Genomic DNA, 20,230 nt, shown 5'->3' with positions numbered 1-20,230 from the left:
TGACAAGATCCATAGATAAGAGGTCTGATTTTGTGTAAACCAACAATCTTTTGCTTTACCATTCCAATGGTAATGTTTTCTAAAATAATATTAAAAGTCTTCTTAGAAAACATGACAATAGTATGATGAAGACTGGGGAGGGGGGAGGAGTGGGGTAGAGGGAGTCAGTGGGGGGAAAAAGTAGGACATCGGTAATACTTCCAATAATAACGATAAATTTAAAGAAGAAAACATGGAATAGAAGTAGACAAGTTACTGCTATAAAAGCATACATGTATGATAAATAAAATATTGTAAAGGCTGTGGGTAAAAGATTAACCAAACTTAACTTACCTAGCCATCTGCAGATGCTTTCTCCTGAGAATGATCAGTGTGACCAGCAGCAATCCAATCAGCAGGGTGCTAAGAATGGCTAGCACTGAGATGACTACCACATTGGGATTCATCACTGTAACTAAACAGATACACCATACATTCTAGTTACAGCTTCCATTACATGGAAACTAACCGAACCCACTCATGGTTTTCCCTCTGATTTTGAGAGCAATGGACTTGTGACGACAACAACAACAGCAACAATGATGTTTCTACAAGCTGACAATAACCTCTTCTGGGTCAACTACAAGTTAGTGGATTGATCAAATGTATTTCAGGCCTACATTCTGGATGTTCTTACAAAGGGAAATGATAAACTGCAAATCCTGTGATATAGTTTCAATTCATTGGAAGTCATTATCATGTATTTTCATTCTTTAACTTTTTCAGAAGCTTGCAAACTCTTATTTTACGCCCATGATTTTAAAGTCAGAAAGCACCACTGTCTATTTCACTCACAACTAATAATGTATACGAAAAAGGCATTAGCGAGCTGCCATCTGCTACAGCACTTAACACATCGCTAGGAGCAGGCATTCTGATGATCTGTAACCATATGTTGAGAGGTTTTCCATCTGTACAACTCAAGAGATTAAACCCTTTCATAAGCTGTAGGGCCCTTGAGAACAGAGGTTGTGTCCCTTTCATATACTTTATATGATGATCGGTCTACAATGGCACTACACATTGCCTAGCTCATCACACTTCATGGAAGAGTAAGGTATTAAAGGTGGGAATTTATGTCAAATGTTTTATAAAACTATTCACAGGGAGCCAGAGAAGACAAGAATGATACCATCCTCTGCACTGATCATAAAATCATGGAACTGGCTGGCATATACAATTCCTAAGTCTCCGGGTGTTGCCACTTCCCATTTGGGACAATGTGGCTCCAGTTCATGGGCAGAGTACTTGAGCAGAAAGAACAGTAGACTCATGGTCAGAAGAGCTGGTTCAAGTTCACTTGACTACTAATTGCCATTTGGGGAGGCTGTTTTATCTGTCTCTCTGGGCCTCATTATCCTCACTAGCAAATAAGTTTAATAATATCAACTGCTTCTGGCTTGTTGTAGAGATGACAAGGAGTAATGAACAATAAGTTACATTTAGAAGAGTGTAAAAGGATGTATTGATATGATATACTTATTAGGTCCATTTTTGTCCTCTCTTCTGAAAAAACAAAAATTTAAAAATCCAAAACAAACAAACCAAGAAAGCCTACACTACTCATCATTGGGTACAGTGGCTAAATATATGACAAATGTTACAGAAATGAAAATGGACCCAGTAAAGGGTAATGTGATAGTAAGAGTAGTTTTATTACAGGCAGTTTCATGGGAGATCTCAGACTGTAGAATCAGACTCTAACAAAGAGGGGAATAAAATGTATAGCTCAGAAAAAGAACAAGGAAACAGCATTATTTTAGACCTTTCATTATTTTTAAACTTCCCCACTCATAGTTTCTGCTTGATTGGAAACTTTTCTGCTCTGACCCAGAAATTGAGTCTTGCCATTATTTGACAGCTAATGGCAAAAGCTGAACTAGATGAACCAGAGGTGGTTAGGGTACTGTGGCTACCACTGAAGAGGATGGTGAAATTGATACCAACGACCATTTAGACAGCATGTGCCAGGATTTTATGTCCTTTATTTCTAAGCCTCAAAACAGCTCAACAAGTTACATATTATTATTCTAGCTTGACAGATGAATAAACAAAGGTTCAGATATAGGAAGTATCTTCCCCTAAATCACATAGGGATCGAAATTAAGCATTCCCTGACCTCAAAGCTTAGAATTTTTCAATAGAACAAGTATGGGTTCCATGAAAAGGATAGATTTTACATATATATATCTATGTGTTTTATAGGTATATAAAACACACATATATATCTATGTGTTTTAAATATATATATTTAAAAATAAAACATACAAAAATGTTGGAAAGATATAACTTTTAAAGACACCAGATCCCCCTATTGCATGTAGTTACCCATTGTTGAGACGGCTATAAATGTGGGGACACTGGGGCTGTCGTGGCTAAAGCTGGTGACACTGCAGTTGTAGGCAGTGGCAGGAAGAAGGCTGGAGATGGTCACAACATGAGAAGAAACAGAAATCGGTTCCTGGAGATGCAGAAAATTAAATAAATGTTATGTAACCTTCATTTATTTAGATTTTTAAATTTTTCATAGTTGAGTTGGCAATGGAGGGACAGAATAAAAAATTTAAAAGACGAAAAAGAATAGCAGTGAAAAATAAGTTATAAACAATGCTACAGGGAACATAACTTCACAATTATGGGAACATAAGTATATGTTCGCAAATACACAATGTATGTGTATATATTTTAATATTCATAGCAATTAGATTGCTGGGTCAAAAGCTGTGTATTTTTAATTTTGAAAGGTATTGACAAAGTGTCCTCCATAGACATTTCCAAGTTATCTACCTACTATCAATGTCTGACAATGCCTGTTGCCCTAACTGCTTCTAAAATAGCAGAGTGGCAAACTCTTTGAGCTTTACCAATCTTACTAGTGGAAACTATACCTCACTGTAATTTTATTCTGCATTTCTTTCTCCATGAGAGAAGGTTGATCATCTTTTCATATGTTTAAGAGACTTTTGTGTTTATTTTCTGTGAAATCTTTGTTTTGAGTTGTTGGTCTTTATCTTTTTTATTTGTGGTAGTTCTTTGTATATTAATGACCCCCCCCCCCACCCCGCCGCTTTGTTTGCATTCTCAGCTTTTAAATAACATCCACCAAAGGCATAGTGACTTTGCATTCTCAAAAATATTTAATATTCACCTACTCTATGCAGAATAAGTTGTTTATTTGATGAGCCAATAGTTAGACTAGTGACAAGTATTACTGCACACTATAAGAAGATGAGCCAGCAAAACAAGGACCTGAAAACTACTGCCTAAAGAGATGAAAGGCATCAGCGCTTATTTCCCACTCCCATCTCTCACTATCCTATAAAAGAATGCTTCTAAGGAAGGACTCAGTTGTAGTAAGTAGCAGCCTACCCCTTGTTCTCTTAAAGGAAGATATCACTGCAGTTCTAGAGGAAAAAAACCACTACTGGCAGAGCAGAGGTTTTCAAAAAGGATTCTTAGGATGAAAAAAAAAAAAAAGATTCTGCTGTCCAGTAAAGATAAAAAAGAGATAAGTTAGTAGAAGTCAATATCAAAAGGGAAAAGGAATAAAGCAAATTATCTTAACACTCAGTATGAACAGATTTATACTCCCAGAAATCTTCTTTTCTCAATCTCAAGAACTTCATTATTTAAAAAGCATCAATTATTCACTGTATTTCATGATATTCCTCACTTTCCATTTTCCTTCCATGTCTGACTGTAAAATATATTTGAGCTGTCAGCCAACTCAGTGTTCATCATATTTGCTGTCTGTGATTCTAAAGCTTTAACAATCTCCTCATCTAGCCTACATTTTGCCAAACAAAATTTTCTTCCTTTCTTACTAACTAGAGATGGACCCTTCTTTTCATTTTTCTTAGTAATATGCATCTCTTTTGTGGCACTTGTTTTAATTTCATTATTTATAGAATAATGAACTATCCACAACTGTGTGAAAAAATTTTTTTGAAGTCAGGTATTAATTCTGCCATTTGTGTTCCATACAGTGACCTTCACAAAATTGGAATCAGTTCATGTTTGTTAAATTATGTTTTTCATGGCAGTGTCTTCATCCTCTCAATGGATTTAATGTCCAAAAGGAAAAGTGAACCCCCCTAATCCTTCAGTATGAACCAGAGGGGCTAAGGTTTAGGGACAAAAGAGAAATTCAAAGGTGAAAATAAACTTGGCAATTTGGCAACTTGGTTCTCACAAGATACTTTGGGCTTGTTCTGAGCATATTGTTAATTTCTCTCACTGAAACGCAAAAGTATAAATGAAGTGTTTTCATTTTCTATCGGTCAAAGAAAGCAAAGATTTTAATTTTGCTCAGCTAATTAGCCTTAATCAAAGGTAACTCGGAGAAGGAAGACGAGTGTGTACGATACCTGCAGTTTTGTTTCCTGACCAGAGCCAACTTGTTGACAGAAGACTTCAAAGAAATCAGCTACCCCCTCTTCCACCCACAGCAGAGTCACTGAAGTCTGGGTTTTATTCACTGCAAAGAGTGACTTTGGAGGAGCTGGTTCTGAGCAAAGAAAAAGTTTAAAAATGTTTAATTAAATTTAACATATTCTTCTTTCACCGATCAGCAAGATAAAATAGTCACACACAAAAATTCAAATATAGGTATGTCCTTTCACCAAGACAGTCATCTAATTGTCTTTTTTTCCTATTCTATTTTATACTTCTCTTTTTGGAACAGTTGTTTCCTACTTCAGGCTTATTACAGACGTCATCTATTAATAGTTTTTATGTTATCTACACTGGAGTTCACATGGCCCTGATAATCCAGAGCTTTATGGGTAAGAAACAAGAACCTAAATTTAAAAGACCAAGAAAATGAAAATGATGTGTGCATTCCCTATAAAAGAAAAGATTGAATCTGGTGGTTAGCCAACAACTTGCCTTCCTTTCTCTTGAGACTATTTAAAATAATTTAGTTAGGAATGATTTCTTGAAATGATAGTCAATATTAAAAGGGGTAAAGCTGACTAGATGATAAGATTTCTTGGTTAAAGAAAAAGATTGATGAAACAGAAACAGACCCACAGCTATAGAGAACAGACTGATGGTTGCGGAGTGGGGTGGGGGGCTGGGAGACTGGATGAAAAAGGTGAAGGGATTGAGAAATACAGATTGGTAATTACAAAAGTGTCATGGGAATGCAAAGTACAGTATAGAAAATATAATCAATAATATTGTAATAACTATGTATGGTGCCAGATGGGAACTGGAAATAACAGTGGGAACACATTTTCAAGTATATGATTGTTTAACCACTATGCTGTACACCTGAAACTAATACAAAATAATATTAAATGTAAACTGTAATTGAAAAAAAAAATTAAAAGAAAAATACTGATGGAAAGGGACTAGGTAGTTAATAAAATGTTAGTGAACTGATTTCTTTATCTTATTCTTTTAGAGATTTTATCATCATCAATAAATTAATTCATTAGTTATGTAAGCTAATGCTGTCCAGGCCCCTTCATGCTCATTTTTAGTAATCGAGTCACTGAACTTGTTGGCTTGAGACCAACCCCTGCCTGTTCCCCAGTTCTAGGAAGTGGTTTGCTGTCTTGTTCCCCAATTCCTGAATCTCTGCTGAACCCCTGCCTGCGCCGCTGTCCTTGGGGCATTGCCTTTCCTTGGATAACATCCTGCATACAAGGGGCTATGTCTGAATCCAACTTCTTAAACCAAGGTCCCTGTGGCCTGCTGTCAGACCGCCTTGACGTTGCTCGTTTGGACATATCATATCTTGCTGTTGGGTTTACATAACAGCATTCTCTGCCCACCTGAGTGTCCCTGTCAGACAACTGCTCCCACTGTTTGCTTGGATTTCTTTTTATTATCAGCCCCACTCTCCTAAGTCGGTCTCCAGTTCTTAGGTTTTAGAAGAGCTTGAAAAATCCCTAGAAGCCTTTTCACTCCTTTGACAAGTGTATGTCTTTGTGTGGGAAGGTTTACGCTTTCTTTGTAGACTATCATCATCATGGTCCTGTCCGGAACCCAAGAAGTATTTCAGAATCATTCTTGATATGATCTATTGCAGGTAACCTAAATTTGTGTCCAACTAAAAAGAAGTCTTTGCTCTATCCAGAGTAAGCTTGACAAGGGTAGGAAGAAGAGTTGAAGGAGGAAAGAGAAAATAATAATTTAGAATAGATGTCAGGACCCCTTTCTCATTTGCAATAAGTTGCCTACTCTTCCAGACATTGTATTGTCTCACTTTCCCTCTGATGAAGATAGATGATAAAACACAGAGACCAACTTCCAGTTCCCACATTGCTAATAGTGTTATGAGTCAAAGAATAAATCCTCCAGTGATTCTGACTTGGGTAGAACTTGGACCTTTGAAATCAAGTGTGAAGTTGTCTGGGGGTAGGTATGAATTATTTGTTAAGCTGAGCCTAGCTGGGTTATTTCTCTTGAAAAATTATATACCACTGAACTGCTCCTCAGAGTGTGTCTATTGGACAATGATTAGAATCCCTAGAACACCTATCTATACATTTTTCTTATCCTATATAATAAAGAGGTAGTATGTAAATTGAACCTCATGCCCTAGCACAAGATGGCCGCTCCCATATGGTCAAAGATGGCTGCCACAAGGTGGCTGGCAGGGGAGGGTAGTTGTGGGCGATCAGGCCAGCAGGGGAGGGCAGTTGGGGGGGACCAGGCCTGCAGAGGAGGGCAGTTGGGGGCGACCAGGCTGGCATGGGAGGGCAGTTGCGGGCAACCAGGTTGGCAGGTGAGGGCAGTTGGGGGCGATCGGGCTGGCAGGGGAGCAGTTAGGTGCCAATAAGGCTGGCAAGGGAGTAGTTAGGGGGTGATCAGGCTGGCAGGCAGGCAAGCGATTGGGAGCCAGCAGTCCTGGATTGTGAGAGGAATGACCCCCAAGGGGTTCCAGATGGGAGAGGGTGCAGGCTGGGCTGAGGGACCCCCTCCCCTGTGCACAAATTTTGTGCACTGGGCCTCTAGTAGGTAGATAAAATTCGTTTAGTTGTCTGATATGAACATTGCCCAGATCCTTACTAATCTCCAGATCCGCCTTTTTTACACATGTATTTCCAATCTGTGCTTACTCAAATATCTCACTATTTCCTCAAACTCCATATGATCAAAATGGAACCTGGAGTCCTAACCTTCCCACAAATCAATTCTAATTTCCAACTACTCCTGATTCTCTCAAGAGTACCACCATTCATTCAATCATCTAAGACAATTATATTGAGGCTCTCTTGCTGCTCCATGCCAGACAGCATATCTTTTAATAATTGTTGTCATTTATTTCCTTTATCTATTCTTTTCATTATGTTGCAGGCTTTGTCATCACACATATCAGTCATTACAGTAGTCCTTTACTCCTTTTCCCCGCCTCTAGTTGGCTTTTTCTTCATTTGTCAATGATGGCTTAAGTCGTTTTAAAACACCACTTTGCTCATGATAAATCCTACCTGTGCCATGATCAATTGTGATCAATATCTATCGTGTCAAATCCAAATAGGTCAAGTATTTTGGCAGCCCTAGCAAACAAATTAATACAGTCTCTTATTGTTCAAAACATCAAATATATCCTAGCTCGTAAAGGAGAGGAATAGGCCTACTTTGTTCATGTTATGAAGAGTAAATGAGCTTTAAGATAATATATACAAAAACACTTCATATAATATAAAGTCATGTAGATATTAGTTATAGAATATCTGATTACCATTTTCTATCCCTTGAAATCACATTTTAAATATTAACTTATTCAAAATTGCCCTGCTCCATGACACCAGCTTTCCTTTTGGTTAAAATAATTTCAGAGTCTATGATATTTGATGTGAGAACTTATGGATGTGGGTAATATAAACTATTTTTACAAACTGGGGTATAGATACAGGGTTGTTTGCTTTTCAGTACTCTCTATAAGCTTTCTAACATTGCTGGTGTTGCAATGAACTATTTGGCCCTCTCCCTTTCCTTCTCTTCCCTCTTCGTCAATGCCTCTTCTATATGAGTTGGGAATCCAAACTAATTTTATAAAGGGATCAAGTGCAATGCACAGACCATGGGCAGAATGGAAAGCTGAAAAGCTACCTCTACCATTTAATTTAGATTGGATTAGGAGAGGCTCAAGCTGTTGCCCAGGCTCTCTGGAGAGTGAAGGTGACCTCCAGTGAAGTACAAGCTAGTGTCTAATTCTTATTCTCGGCTCTGGCAGCAAATCTCTTACTTCCTAGAGAATTCCAAAGGGAGCCAGGAGCAGAGTAGAATGCATTTATTGTCTAAAATCCATCTTTCTCTGACAGTTTATTACATTGTTTCTTATTTTAATGTGACCCATTAGTTTAGCTGCTGATAGGGTGATGTTAATGAGGTCAAGATTATATCCATAAGGGCCAACTACATTCATTCTGCTTACATTTCATACCTCTAAACTGGATGAGTCATTTTACAAATGCAGAGCATTGGTGATAAGGGAAATTCAATAGAAAAACATTCTAAAAAATGATCAGTGGGGGCAAAATCTATTTTCAACCCTCAGCCTCACTAATAGCCATTTGCTAGTATCCTAGTATACAAAGGATAGTCTTTAACATCTTTATCATATGTCTTTAAAATCTATTTTTATTTTCTTCAACTCAGGCAGCTCTACCTTAAACAGAATAAGCTGTATAAACTTGGCCAAAAAAAGCATCTGTGACTTAAGATATAAACTGCATAAATTATGTTCAATGTAGTCAAAACATCTGAAAAAGAAAGCACTAATTTGAAAGAAGAAAAAAGAGATAGATAAATTACTGAGAGTGAATTAAGATTGACATGCAATAAATCAAGAAGAGAAAATCATATTAAAGAGCAAGAAACCTTTGTTAAACTAAAGTTTATTAGGCCAATTCTCTTGTTGACTTTGAGTGATTCTCTTCCTAGATATATTTAATAGACCATTTAAAAACAACGTTGGAATTTTTTTTAATTCAGGCAAATATTTAGCATTAAACTATAATTAGGCCCTATTCATAAACAAAACAAAATTTTCATTTGCTCAGGAATTAGAAATACCTGTCATTTCCATTACATTTTAAATAAATTCTTTATGGCTTAATAATAGCAGATGTAATATTCCCTTCTGTGAATCACTGGGTGTGTTTACGGTTTTACCAGTTTATGTAAATTAAGATTGCTACATTTTTTTAGAGAAAGTTATTTAACTTTACTTAGTTTCAAAACAAAATTTCTGACTTCCTCTTTTTTGTTTCAGGGATATGTGTTTATACTTAGCCTTTTTATTTAGTTAGGAGTTACATATTGCACAATTCCTAGGACAAAATCATTGCTCTTATGTATCATTAACCTTGTTGCCTTAACTCTGAACTCATGCATGAATTAAATTCTAAAACTTGAAGGAACATTAAAGACCAGTTAGTCCAGACCCTCATTTTATAGATGAGGCAACTGAACTCCAGAGGGCCTGAGCCACTTTTCTAAGGTAACACAATTTATCCCTGAGAGCCACAGCTGGAATCCAAACCTCTGTAGCCCTAGTTAAGGGCCCTTCATACACATAGCCTCCTCCCCCCAAACATGGGTGTTTTCCATTCATTTCCTTGTAACTGGGGATGATGAAGCCTCCTGAAAAGTTCCTTTGCCCAGAAGACCAACTTATCCGGAGTAGGCACTTGCTTATTATGTACAGAAATCAGTGCAAAACACCAGTCCCTGCGCTATGAGTCAACCATCCAGATTCCTCTAACATATTCAGAAGAAACTTGTAAAACATGCAAGTCATTTTTTGGTGGGCAGGAGAAACACTTTTAAGGAAGTACATAAGTTGTGTGGCTTAGCTGTGGGCAGCTGGCAAATTGCAGCGAAACCCCAAAACTGCAGTAGAAAATGGGAGAGATAAGTGAAGAAGAGGCATCAGTCGGCCTCAGGTGCAGGAATAGAGCCATGGAACGGTGACATGCCTGGCAGCCTAACGCAGAAAACAATGCTTGCATGGGGCTGCTGGCCATGCAGGTCTGTACAAGAGGAGGAGCACAGCAATGATCCTCTGCAAAGAAGTCAATAGGAAAAACCTTCCACAAACTCCCATCATTACCATCACCCTACTCATCTGCCCCATTAATGCCCATATACTCTATCATTCATCATCTGACTACAGATTCACCCAGTGTATGGCCACCTCCTCCACGGGTACCCTGGGCCATCTCTTCTGGCCCAGTCAAGGACATCTCTCTAACAAGTCTCACCTCCAGCTATTCCGTATCATCAATTCTTCCTGTTCTGTTGAATCACTCTAATTAGCGCATGGACAAGCTGTTTCCAGCTAGTTAAGGAAATAAGAAACACAAACAAAGCAAAACCCAACCAAACAAATTAATACCCTTGGGTACTTTCTTTCAGCTCCTGCTCATTTTCTCTCCTTTCTACAATAATACTCCTCACAAGTTTTGTTATTCCGGCTATCTTCAGTTTTTCCCCTTTCATATTCTCTTGAAATCCTTTTAACTATTTTTTTTTTTCTCACCACTCCATCCAAATGCCTCCTCCTCAAATCACCAGTGACTTCTGGGTTGTGAAGATCAATGGTCATTTCTTATCTTGACTTATCAGCAGGCTTGACAAGTTGATCACTGTACTCACTGAAGCACTTTCTTTGCTTGGCTCTTAGCACATCACACTTTTCTGCCTCTTATTTCACTGGCCACTCCTCAGATTTTTTTGCCGGTTCCTGTTCACTACTTCCACTTCTTAAGGATAGAGTGGCCCTGGACTTCGTCCTTGGATAGCATTTTTTTTCCTTTATTTATTCCTCAATAACCTCATCCATTTGGTTTCCGTACTACCCTCAAATTTGTATTTCCAATCCTAAAGACTCCAAGCTCCAGTGCCTACTCATGTCTGCTCTTTAATGCTTAATTGACACCTTCAAATGATGACACACCCAAGACCTGAACTTCTGATCTTTCCCCCAAACCTGTCTCTGCCATAAAGTCTACCAACTCAATTACTACCTCTGTCCTTCCAAAATAAAATTTCTATCACCCGCATGACTACCATCCTGATCCAAGCAAGTATATCTTATCTGGATAGATGCAATTAACCTCCTAACTTTAAGATGACCGTGTAATTTATCAAAAGTGTCCAAATTAGCCCTCGTCGGTTTGGCTCAGTGGATAAAATGTCAGCCTGCAGACTGAAGGGTCCCAGGTTTGATTCATGGTCAGGGCATATGCCTGGGTTCGATCCCCGGTAGGGGGTGTGCAGGAGGCAGCCAAGCAATGATTCTCTCTCATCACTGATGTTTCTATCTCTCTCTCCCTCTCCCTTTCTCTCTAAAATCAATAAAAAAAATAAAAAAAAGTGTCCAAATTAAAATAGTTTGGGGAAGAAAAGGATTGCTAAAGAGGATAAAGGGGATTTACGGTCATCTTATCTAGCTGCCTTTACCCTCAGCCCTGAACAGCCTACCCTCCCCAAAGTGATCCTGTAAAACTCACCAGGTCATGTGACTTCTCTGCTCGAACCATCCAAAGGAGTGCCATCTTACTCAGAGTAGAATGTCTTTTCCATGACCCTTCATTATCTGCTCCTTTGTTACCTCTTGGCTCTTTGATTTACTACTCTTCTGTTTGCTTCACTTCAGCCACACTGCCTTCCTGACGTGTCTTTGAACTTGCCAAGCACACTGGTCCTTCTGCAGCTTTGCACTGTGGTTCACTCTACCCCGACAGAATCTCCTCCCGTTATCCACAAGGCTCACTCCTTCCTCCAGGTTTTCACTGAAATATCACCTTTACAGTGGAACTTACCCTATTCCTCCCCTCCTACAAAAATTGCACCCCCTACCCCCCATAACACTTCCCCCTTCTTGGCTTCATTTTTAATCAACTTATCACCTTTGGATATCTTATATTTATCATCCCTTTTTCTTCACTAGAATAAGGGTAGAAGTTTTGTCATTTATTTCTGTGTCCTCTGCACATAGAATAGTGCATAGCACATAGTAAATTCTTAATAAGTATTTGTTGACTGACAGAATGAATTCATTTTTTAAACAGTATAGTACCTTAAATATTTTATTAGCTTCTTTTAACTGACTGGCAGCATATACGTATATATTCTTCCTTCTTTATACACGTATATATTGCTCCATTGACACATTTATTCACATTCTTATTTTATTAAATACATTTTCTTTCTTTCTTTTTGTGGGGTTAAGGAGGATAACAAGTTAGTCACTTACTAGGAGAGGATTTAAGAAAAGCATGGGTGGATAGGGAGAGGAACTTTAACTTGAGTATACTGTGACTCACAGCACTTTACTCACTTCTCACCAAATATGAGAACTGTGTATATCCAAGCAACTATAACCAAAATTGTAAACTCAATGACTTCAACATAATAATAAATACATTTTCTCAACTGGGAGTGAGACCAAAAAGGGTAGTACGTGTGATGACTGGGCTTTTATACAATTAGAAATGACATTTCATCCAAATGTGTGTAATTATTTGTAATCTGAAATATTATGAGAGAAAGAAACAGATTCTAATATTCCCCAAATTCCTAACATCTGAAAGTCTTTTGATTTTTTTTGGCCTATAGTCCAATTATGTTTTAAAGATTCTTAATTTATATAAAATCTTTCATGACTGAGGTTTAAAAAAAAATCAAGCCAATGTCATTAATACCCAAGTTCTAAAACAGGAAGCCACACAGATGGGTGTGTGGCTCCTCCCTGTTCTGTTAAATGTGTTAATAGAAAATGTAAGTTTTTTATTTAGAAAAACAACACCCAAATCCAGGAAATCATAAGCAACAGATGGACATAAAGTACTGGATCACTATTTCTAGACGCAGGCTCAACAGTATGTGGTGGGTCAAATTTCTCAAGGTTCAAGCTTGCTCAAATGAGGACATTGCACTAAATTACAAATCTCTCCCAGCACTAAAGTTACTTAATTCCTTATCTTGAACCTGCCCGAGCACAGCTATGATCATAAAAGGCAGAAGTTTGACCATGGTGGTACAGACATTCTGTCTTTTGGCTTCCTCTGGCCCCATGGCTGTTTCTTCTGTCTCTCTTGCTGGCTTCTCCTTCTCTGCTCAGTTTCTAAGTGCTGGGGTACATCTTCTAGGCTAGACCCAGGGCTTCTCTTCTCCTGTATTTCTGTCTACGACTTGGTGATCTTATCCAGACACCCCCAAATTTCTAATTCCAGCCTAGAAGTCTCTCCTGGTCTCCTTATATCAATAATCTCCTTACCTGACAACTGGATGTTTTCTCAATATTTTTTATTTCCAAGGAAGAAGGCTTGATTCTCACCTTACCCCAAGTTTACTTCTCTAGATTTTCCAGTCTGTTCAACCTCAGCGAATTGCAACACTATCCACCCTAGATGCTCAAGAGCAAAGCCTAGTATTCATTCTTAATTTCCCTGTCTCTCATTTCCTATTTTCACTCCTTCAGAAAGTCCTGTGAACAAAACCTCCAAAAAATAGCTTCTGAATGTTGTCCACTTTTCTCCATCTCTATTACTACCACTTTGGTCAAAGTTACCATCATTTCCCATGGCACTTGTTTGATTTAGAATGCTGTTTCTTTTGTTTTGTTTTGTTTTGAAATATGTTTTTTATTGATATTAGTGAGAGAGGAAGGGAAAGGGATAGAGACATCAATGAGAAGAAAACACCAATCTGTTGCCTCCTGCTTTGTGGGCTAGGGATTGAGCCTGCAAAGCAGGCATGTACCCTGACCAGGAATCAAATCTGTGACCTCTTGGTTCATAAGTCAATGCTCAACCACTGAGCAACACCAGCCAGGCTAGAATGCTGTCTTTAAAGCTAAGGACAAATAGTCCCTTAATTGGTCTCTCCACCTTCATTATTGACCCAACCATCCTTTCTCCCTTGAACAACCAGAGGGATTATTTTAAATATGTCAGATTATTATTTTTTAATTCTCTAAATAGTTTCATATAACACTCAAAATAAAATCTCAGCTGTATGCCTTACAAATCCTGTGTAATCTGGCCTCTGCCTAGTCCCTCTGCCTAGCTTGCTCCATCCCAACCTTTTCATGGCAGACACTTTCTTGTTGTTCAGATATGTCTTCATTGCTTCTTCAAAGAAAGTTGTGTTTTCTTTAATTACATAGTCACTCTGTACCACACTATCCCATTGTAATGCTCTGTAAAGTACTAATTGTTCTGTCTCTTTACTGGATCATAAGCATGTTGTGAATAGCAAGTGAAAAAGTCTTGCAGCTTCATTACTACAAGTACTCTGGCATCTGAACAGTGCTGAGAAGGTTGTCAGTACATATTTGTTAAGTGAATGAATGAAGGGCTATTCTATTACCAGTGACCTATTTTGTGGTATGTTCAACACTTCTCATTCCTATTTTTCTTCTTGTCTTGTTCTCCAGAGTTCCAGATAGATTTATAAAGACTAGATGTTGTAACTGGTTGCTGGTTGAAGCCACAGTTGCAATGCAGACCAATGAATTCTTGTAAATTAACAAGTACTAGTGAAGATTTGATTGACACATTTATTGATTGCCAAAGGGAGCTATCATCACATACCATTAGAGTAACCATGGAGCTTATGACAACCTAAAATTCTTAATGGGATGACTGGCTCAAAGCCCTGCAAACAGCACTACTATTGGTACATGACTTTTGTGGATGCTTATCTATATATATAAAACCCTAACATGCAAATAGACCGAATGGCGGAACAACCAAACAATTGAACAACCTGTTGCTATGACTTGTGTTGACCACCAGGGGGCACACGTGGAACATGGTGGGCATTGGCAGCAGGTGGCAGAGTGCGGAACATGGCGGGCATTGGCTGCAGCAGGATGGTGGAGCAGGTGAGTGGGGGCGCCAGACCATGGCGGGACACTGGTCACTGTCATCAGGGCGAGCCTCTGGTGGTTACTGAAAATTCTTTGATCCCGCATGCCGCAGTCCAATCCAGTGCTTGCACCTGCTGCCGGCGTGGGAGCCTCTGCTTGCATCTGCTGCTGGTGCCCGGCACCGGCCCCAAACACTCAGTGCTGTCAGCAGGTGTGAGTGGCAGCTGCCAGCCCTGATCGCCCTTGAAAGTTTCTTTTCCATCTCCCCCTGCTCCTGAGGGGCGATTGGGGCCAGCAGCCACCTCTTACACCTGCTGCCACTGCCAGGGCCACTGCTCGCACCAGCTGCTGGCACTGGCCCCAATTGTTCCGCACCGTCAGCAGGTGCAAACAGGGCCGGCACCATCAGTGTGTGGGAGGACTGGCAGTGGGAGCGGGGCTGCTGGCAGACAGGAGACTGGGGGCCGTGGTGGGAGGGGCCAGGCAGGGGCACAGAGGATGGGCTTAGACCTGTCCCTATGCCCACTGCAGCCTCGTGGCCCACAGTTCCTTTCAAGGTACACGAATTCGTGCACTGGGCCCTTAGTCCTATAAAATAAAAGGCTAATATGCAAATAGGCCGAATGGCAGAATGACCAGTTGCTATGACATGCATTGACCACCAGGGGGCAGATGTTTAAAACAGGAACTGCCCCCTGGTGGTCAATGCACTCCCACAGGGGGAGCGCCACTCATCCAGAAGGCGGGCTCACAGCTGGTGAGCGCAGTGGTGGTGGCAGGAGCCTCTCCAGCCTCTGCCACAGCGCTAAGGATGTCCGACTGACGGCTTAGGTGGGCCTGAGCCGTCAGTCGGACATCCCTCAAGGGCTCCCAGACTGCAAGAGGGCGCAGGCTGGGCTGAGGGACCCCCTACCCTGAGTGCACGAATTTCATTCATTGGGCCTCTAGTTGATGACATTTGAAAATTATTGGCAATTGTTTTGAAGGCTCTCTATCCTTGTACTTGCCATCTTGAATTAATTTATATTGTACTGGGTTCATTAATAGTTTGATTTCTTTATATAGATATCGATCTTGTCCTCCATGATAGCAAGTAGAATGACTCCAAACAGGCCTCTGTCACAGAGAAATTGAATTAGGATTGTTAACTCAACCAATTTTGGTCTAGGTTCAACAACAGCATTATGATTCACACAAGCCCTGAAAATCTGGGTGCTGAAATTGTATTCTTCTGTAAAGTAAAATTAATTAGACTTCCATGTATACCAAATAAATGCTTTAAAGAAACATAAAATGACAAGCATTAAAGTTTTGTAAAATGAAACATAATTTCAATTTAATTATTACTAAAGCAAAATGTTTTCATTTCTCTGAAAGGTGAAACTTATTTTGGTTAAATATTAATTGGAATACTATTTTCAATTTTGAGGTTGGCAATTTCAATTCAATTCATTCAGTATCTACTGAGCATCTACAGTAGGCAAGGCATTGCATTACAGGAAATTGAAAGAGCTTATAAAATGCAGTAATGTGATGAGTAGAATAGAAAATAGACAAATGAATAAAAAGTAAGGTTATTTAGTTTTTAGGATGGGGGAAGGGAAGGCTGAGAATAGGTACATTATATACAGACGATCATGTTTTCAGAAAGGAAAAAAATAGAGGCAATATACTGTGTGATATTAAAATATCAACAAGGAAAAGCTTATTGTTTCTAAGGGTTCTGACTCACTAGAAATAATTTCTGTGGGAACTTGCCTTTCATTCTTGAAAAATTTAAAGAACTTTCTAAACTAGTTTAAGTAGCTCTGTCTGTTAACAGGGATCTATGGAGGCCCAAAACCTCATTATAAGTTTGGGAAACTATCATGGTTTTTACTCAGACTCCAATGTAGTGTGAGTATAATTGTCCCAGTTTATGACTTAAACCCATACTCGCTTCATAGATCATCCTATATAATAAAATTCTAATATGCTAAGTGTCTGATCATCTGGTCGTCTGTTCAACCAATCAAGTGTAATAGGCTAATGATATGCTAAGGCCTCTCAACCACTCGCTATGACATGCACTGACCACCAGGAGGTAGACAGTTGACTGGTTGACCAGTCGCTATGACATGCAATGACCACCAGGGGGCAGATGCACCGAGCAGTAGGTTAGCTTGCTCCTGGGGTCCAGCTGATCGGGACTGAGCAAGACAGGCCAGACACACCCGGGAGCCCTTCCACAGTCCCTCCCCGGCTGGCCAACCTCCTGTGTCCTTCCCTGGCCCTGATTGTGCATTGGTGGGGTCTCTTGGCTTGGCCTGTGCCCTCTCGCAATCCGGGCTGAGGGACCCCTTCCCCCACCACCCCGTGGAGTGCACAAATTTCGTGCACTGGCCCTCTAGTCCATAATGTCACATAAAAGTGATAGTGAAGCATGCAACAGGCCCACTGAATGCTATTTTGGTAAGAGCACCTCTGAACTTGCACTTTAAGGGAGACTAATAAATCAAATGAGTTGGGTAAAGCAGCTAGGACCTGAGAATCACGCTACCAGTAATGATAAAGCTTGGGGAAAGAAAGGCATGGGGAACATGAGCATAATCTTTAAATAGTTATACTTTTCCAGAAATGAATTTTAAACTGACATTTATACATGGGCAAATTTACAGGTAACGGTTGGAATTGACAGAGAGGCTATTTTTTTCTTAATAGAAAGATCATGAAATGCTGAAAGCTGGTGATAGCCACATTTTTAGAATACAAGTGTAGACTGCTAGGGAAGAAGAGCAGATTGCCTGTAGTGCCCCAAATTGAACTCTACTAGAGTCTCAATAGGAGCAGTACCGCCCCCCTGAGGGTACTTTGAAATTTGCAGAAATGTTTTTAATAGTTAAAACAGAAGCTAATTGGACTTTTGTGAGCAGACACAGAAATGCTAGATGTCCTGCAATGATGAAGGATGCTCCAAACAGAAAAATTGTCCATATCCAATGTACCACGTGACTTTCTAATGTCACACCAGAATAAATCCATTATAAATATAATTGCAAGTACTTTACCGTGTAATATTGGATTTTTTTTCAAGGAGTTAAGTAAAATAACTTAGAAGAAAGCTGTCAGCAAGAAAGATATATAAGTGGAATTAAGAAGTGATTTAAAAATTATGTAACAATTTACTTTTTCTGCCCATAGTGTCTATTCAATATGTCATGTATTTCCAACTACCTATTTAAGTTTAAAGGGTTTCAGTGCAAGAATTTATTTTTTGCATGGCAAATATAAGACAAAAAATTTAAGACTTAGTGCAATGAATTACAGAGAAATGCAACTATTGGGTAAACTAAGGAAAGATTATTCTTTGTTTTCTTTGGGCTATTCTAGGAGTCTTCTACATGTACATTACTGTCACCTATGCTACTCATGGTATTTAAGCTGCTAACAAAAATACCCTGGATCAATCTTAACTTATAGCTGCACAAATGAACACTAGAGGCCCAGTGCATGATTTAATCATGCACCTGGTGCACCAGCGGGCTGGCTGTCCGCCGGTGCACCAGGCCTTCCGAAAACCTCCTGTGCGGCGGAGGCTTTCGAAAGGCCTTGTGCCAGAGCAGACAGCCGGCCAGCTCCCCCGCTTTGGCTTTTGATCGCGGGGGAGCTGGCCAGCTGTCCGCAGGTGCACCAGGCCTTCTGAAAGCCTCCCGCGCAGCCATGGCACAGACGCTGAGCTCGCGGCGCCAGTGGCGCCACGAGCTCAGCGTCCTGCTGGCCCAATCAGCTACCCCGGCCACCCTGAGTCCCGCCCTCTGCGCCTCCTGCTGGCCCAATCGTGGGCGTAGCGGAGTGATGGTAATTTACATATTACCATTTTATTATGTAGGATATACAATAAGAGTGATTATTTGAGACTTATAAATACACTCAGACACAGCTTAAAATTAGCAGACATCTGAAACAGTGATATCAGTGAGTTATGTTAAGTGTTTTAAAATATTTTGCCATTTTATATATTTTAATTTTTAAAAAACTAAATAAGATCTTGCTGTGAAAATTACATATTGAATTGGAATACATTTATTTTGGGTGTCAGTACTCTTAAACTGGTACTGTCCCTTGAGGTCTACCATACAACTTTTTGCCAATCCATCCTCATTTGCTTGCTGCTGATTATAGGATGATCATCTCTGAGGTCCCCTTAGCTATTACAAGCTAAATGAATATATCAATGTATGGTACATTGTTGAATATAGAAGATGTGTTTGTGTTGCACAGGGTCATATCTTAGTTGTGTTTCATAATATGGAACACTATTTTGATACTACACTACACAATAAGTTTTAGCTCATTTTCAAGAATATCATACTTTCCTCATTTTCCCTCATCCACAGCTTATTATTTTTCTTGGCATGTTATTTCTACTTTAATTAAGGTTATTTCCCTCTTTCTTTTAGCAGATGAAAATATATCTAGTCTCTTATTACTTCTCTTAATTTTAGGTTTTATTCTATCTGTACTTATGCTTGCTCAGTTATTTATAACTAATCAACATGAACTTGTCCATTTCTTTATTTATTTGTATACTTCTTATATGGAAGAACTACTGATCCTTTTACTTCTTATAAATTCCAACTTATTCATATTAATAATGTGCAGTCATCAAGTAATTTCATTATGATTTTTTTGAAGAGCTGTATCTGAACATATACATAGGGAATCCATATCCATTTATTATAAACTAGAGGCCCAGTGTGTGCACGAATTCATGCAAACGCTAGTTTCCCCAGCATGGTCACTTTCACACTCACACCTGTGTACTCATCTCACCTAGCTTGACAAGGCGGAGCATGGAGGTATTACTTCCTCTTTCAGTGCAAGCAGTTACGGAGAGATTGTAGATATCTCCTGGAGGCAGGCTGAGAATTGCAGTCATGACATTGCGTGTTACCTGCAAGATCATCGAAATCGAGGGTTTAACCTTCTGATCAAGTTGAACTATAATACCATTCTAAACAATTACAGGACTATCACAGACATGGCCTCTCTGTTCTGTGCTGCAATCTACAATTGATTACAACCTTATGAATAAGTTATTTCCTCTAAAAATGATATAAATTCCTGATCTGAGCCAAATGTAAAGTAGCTCTAAGTATGCATAATACATATCAGAGCATTTTTGCAATTAATTCCCTTGTTTGGAACAGGTATCACTGATATTTTCCCTCATATTCACAGCAAATTTTATAAAAGGTAACTGCTGGGCTGTTCCTAATAGGAATATTTCTCAGCCCTGAAACACTCAGAAGAAACCTGGCCATGTCTGGATACTTGGCTTCTTAACTGAAGACTGTATTTCCCAAAACTTCC

At 39.3% G+C, this 20,230-nt stretch overlaps 1 protein-coding gene across 2 annotated transcripts in view; it reads right to left on the bottom strand.

Annotated features, from left to right (window-relative positions):
* Positions 1-20,230, bottom strand: part of PTPRO (protein tyrosine phosphatase receptor type O) — a gene marked incomplete at both ends in the record, with an annotated part of 205,202 nt that overhangs the window by 40,981 nt on the left and 143,991 nt on the right. For both annotated transcript variants that reach the window (XM_079773487.1, XM_079773488.1), the window contains 4 exons: positions 334-454; positions 2,368-2,500; positions 4,407-4,546; positions 19,691-19,811. In XM_079773487.1, coding sequence (XP_079629613.1) covers positions 334-454; positions 2,368-2,500; positions 4,407-4,546; positions 19,691-19,811 — 515 coding nt within the window. The remainder of the gene's footprint in view (positions 1-333; positions 455-2,367; positions 2,501-4,406; positions 4,547-19,690; positions 19,812-20,230) is intronic.

Source organism: Cnephaeus nilssonii (assembly GCF_951640355.1).
Source record: "Cnephaeus nilssonii genome assembly, chromosome: 6".
Taxonomy (NCBI): Eukaryota; Metazoa; Chordata; class Mammalia; order Chiroptera; family Vespertilionidae; genus Cnephaeus; species Cnephaeus nilssonii.
This window is presented reverse-complemented; position numbering and strand designations above follow the sequence as displayed.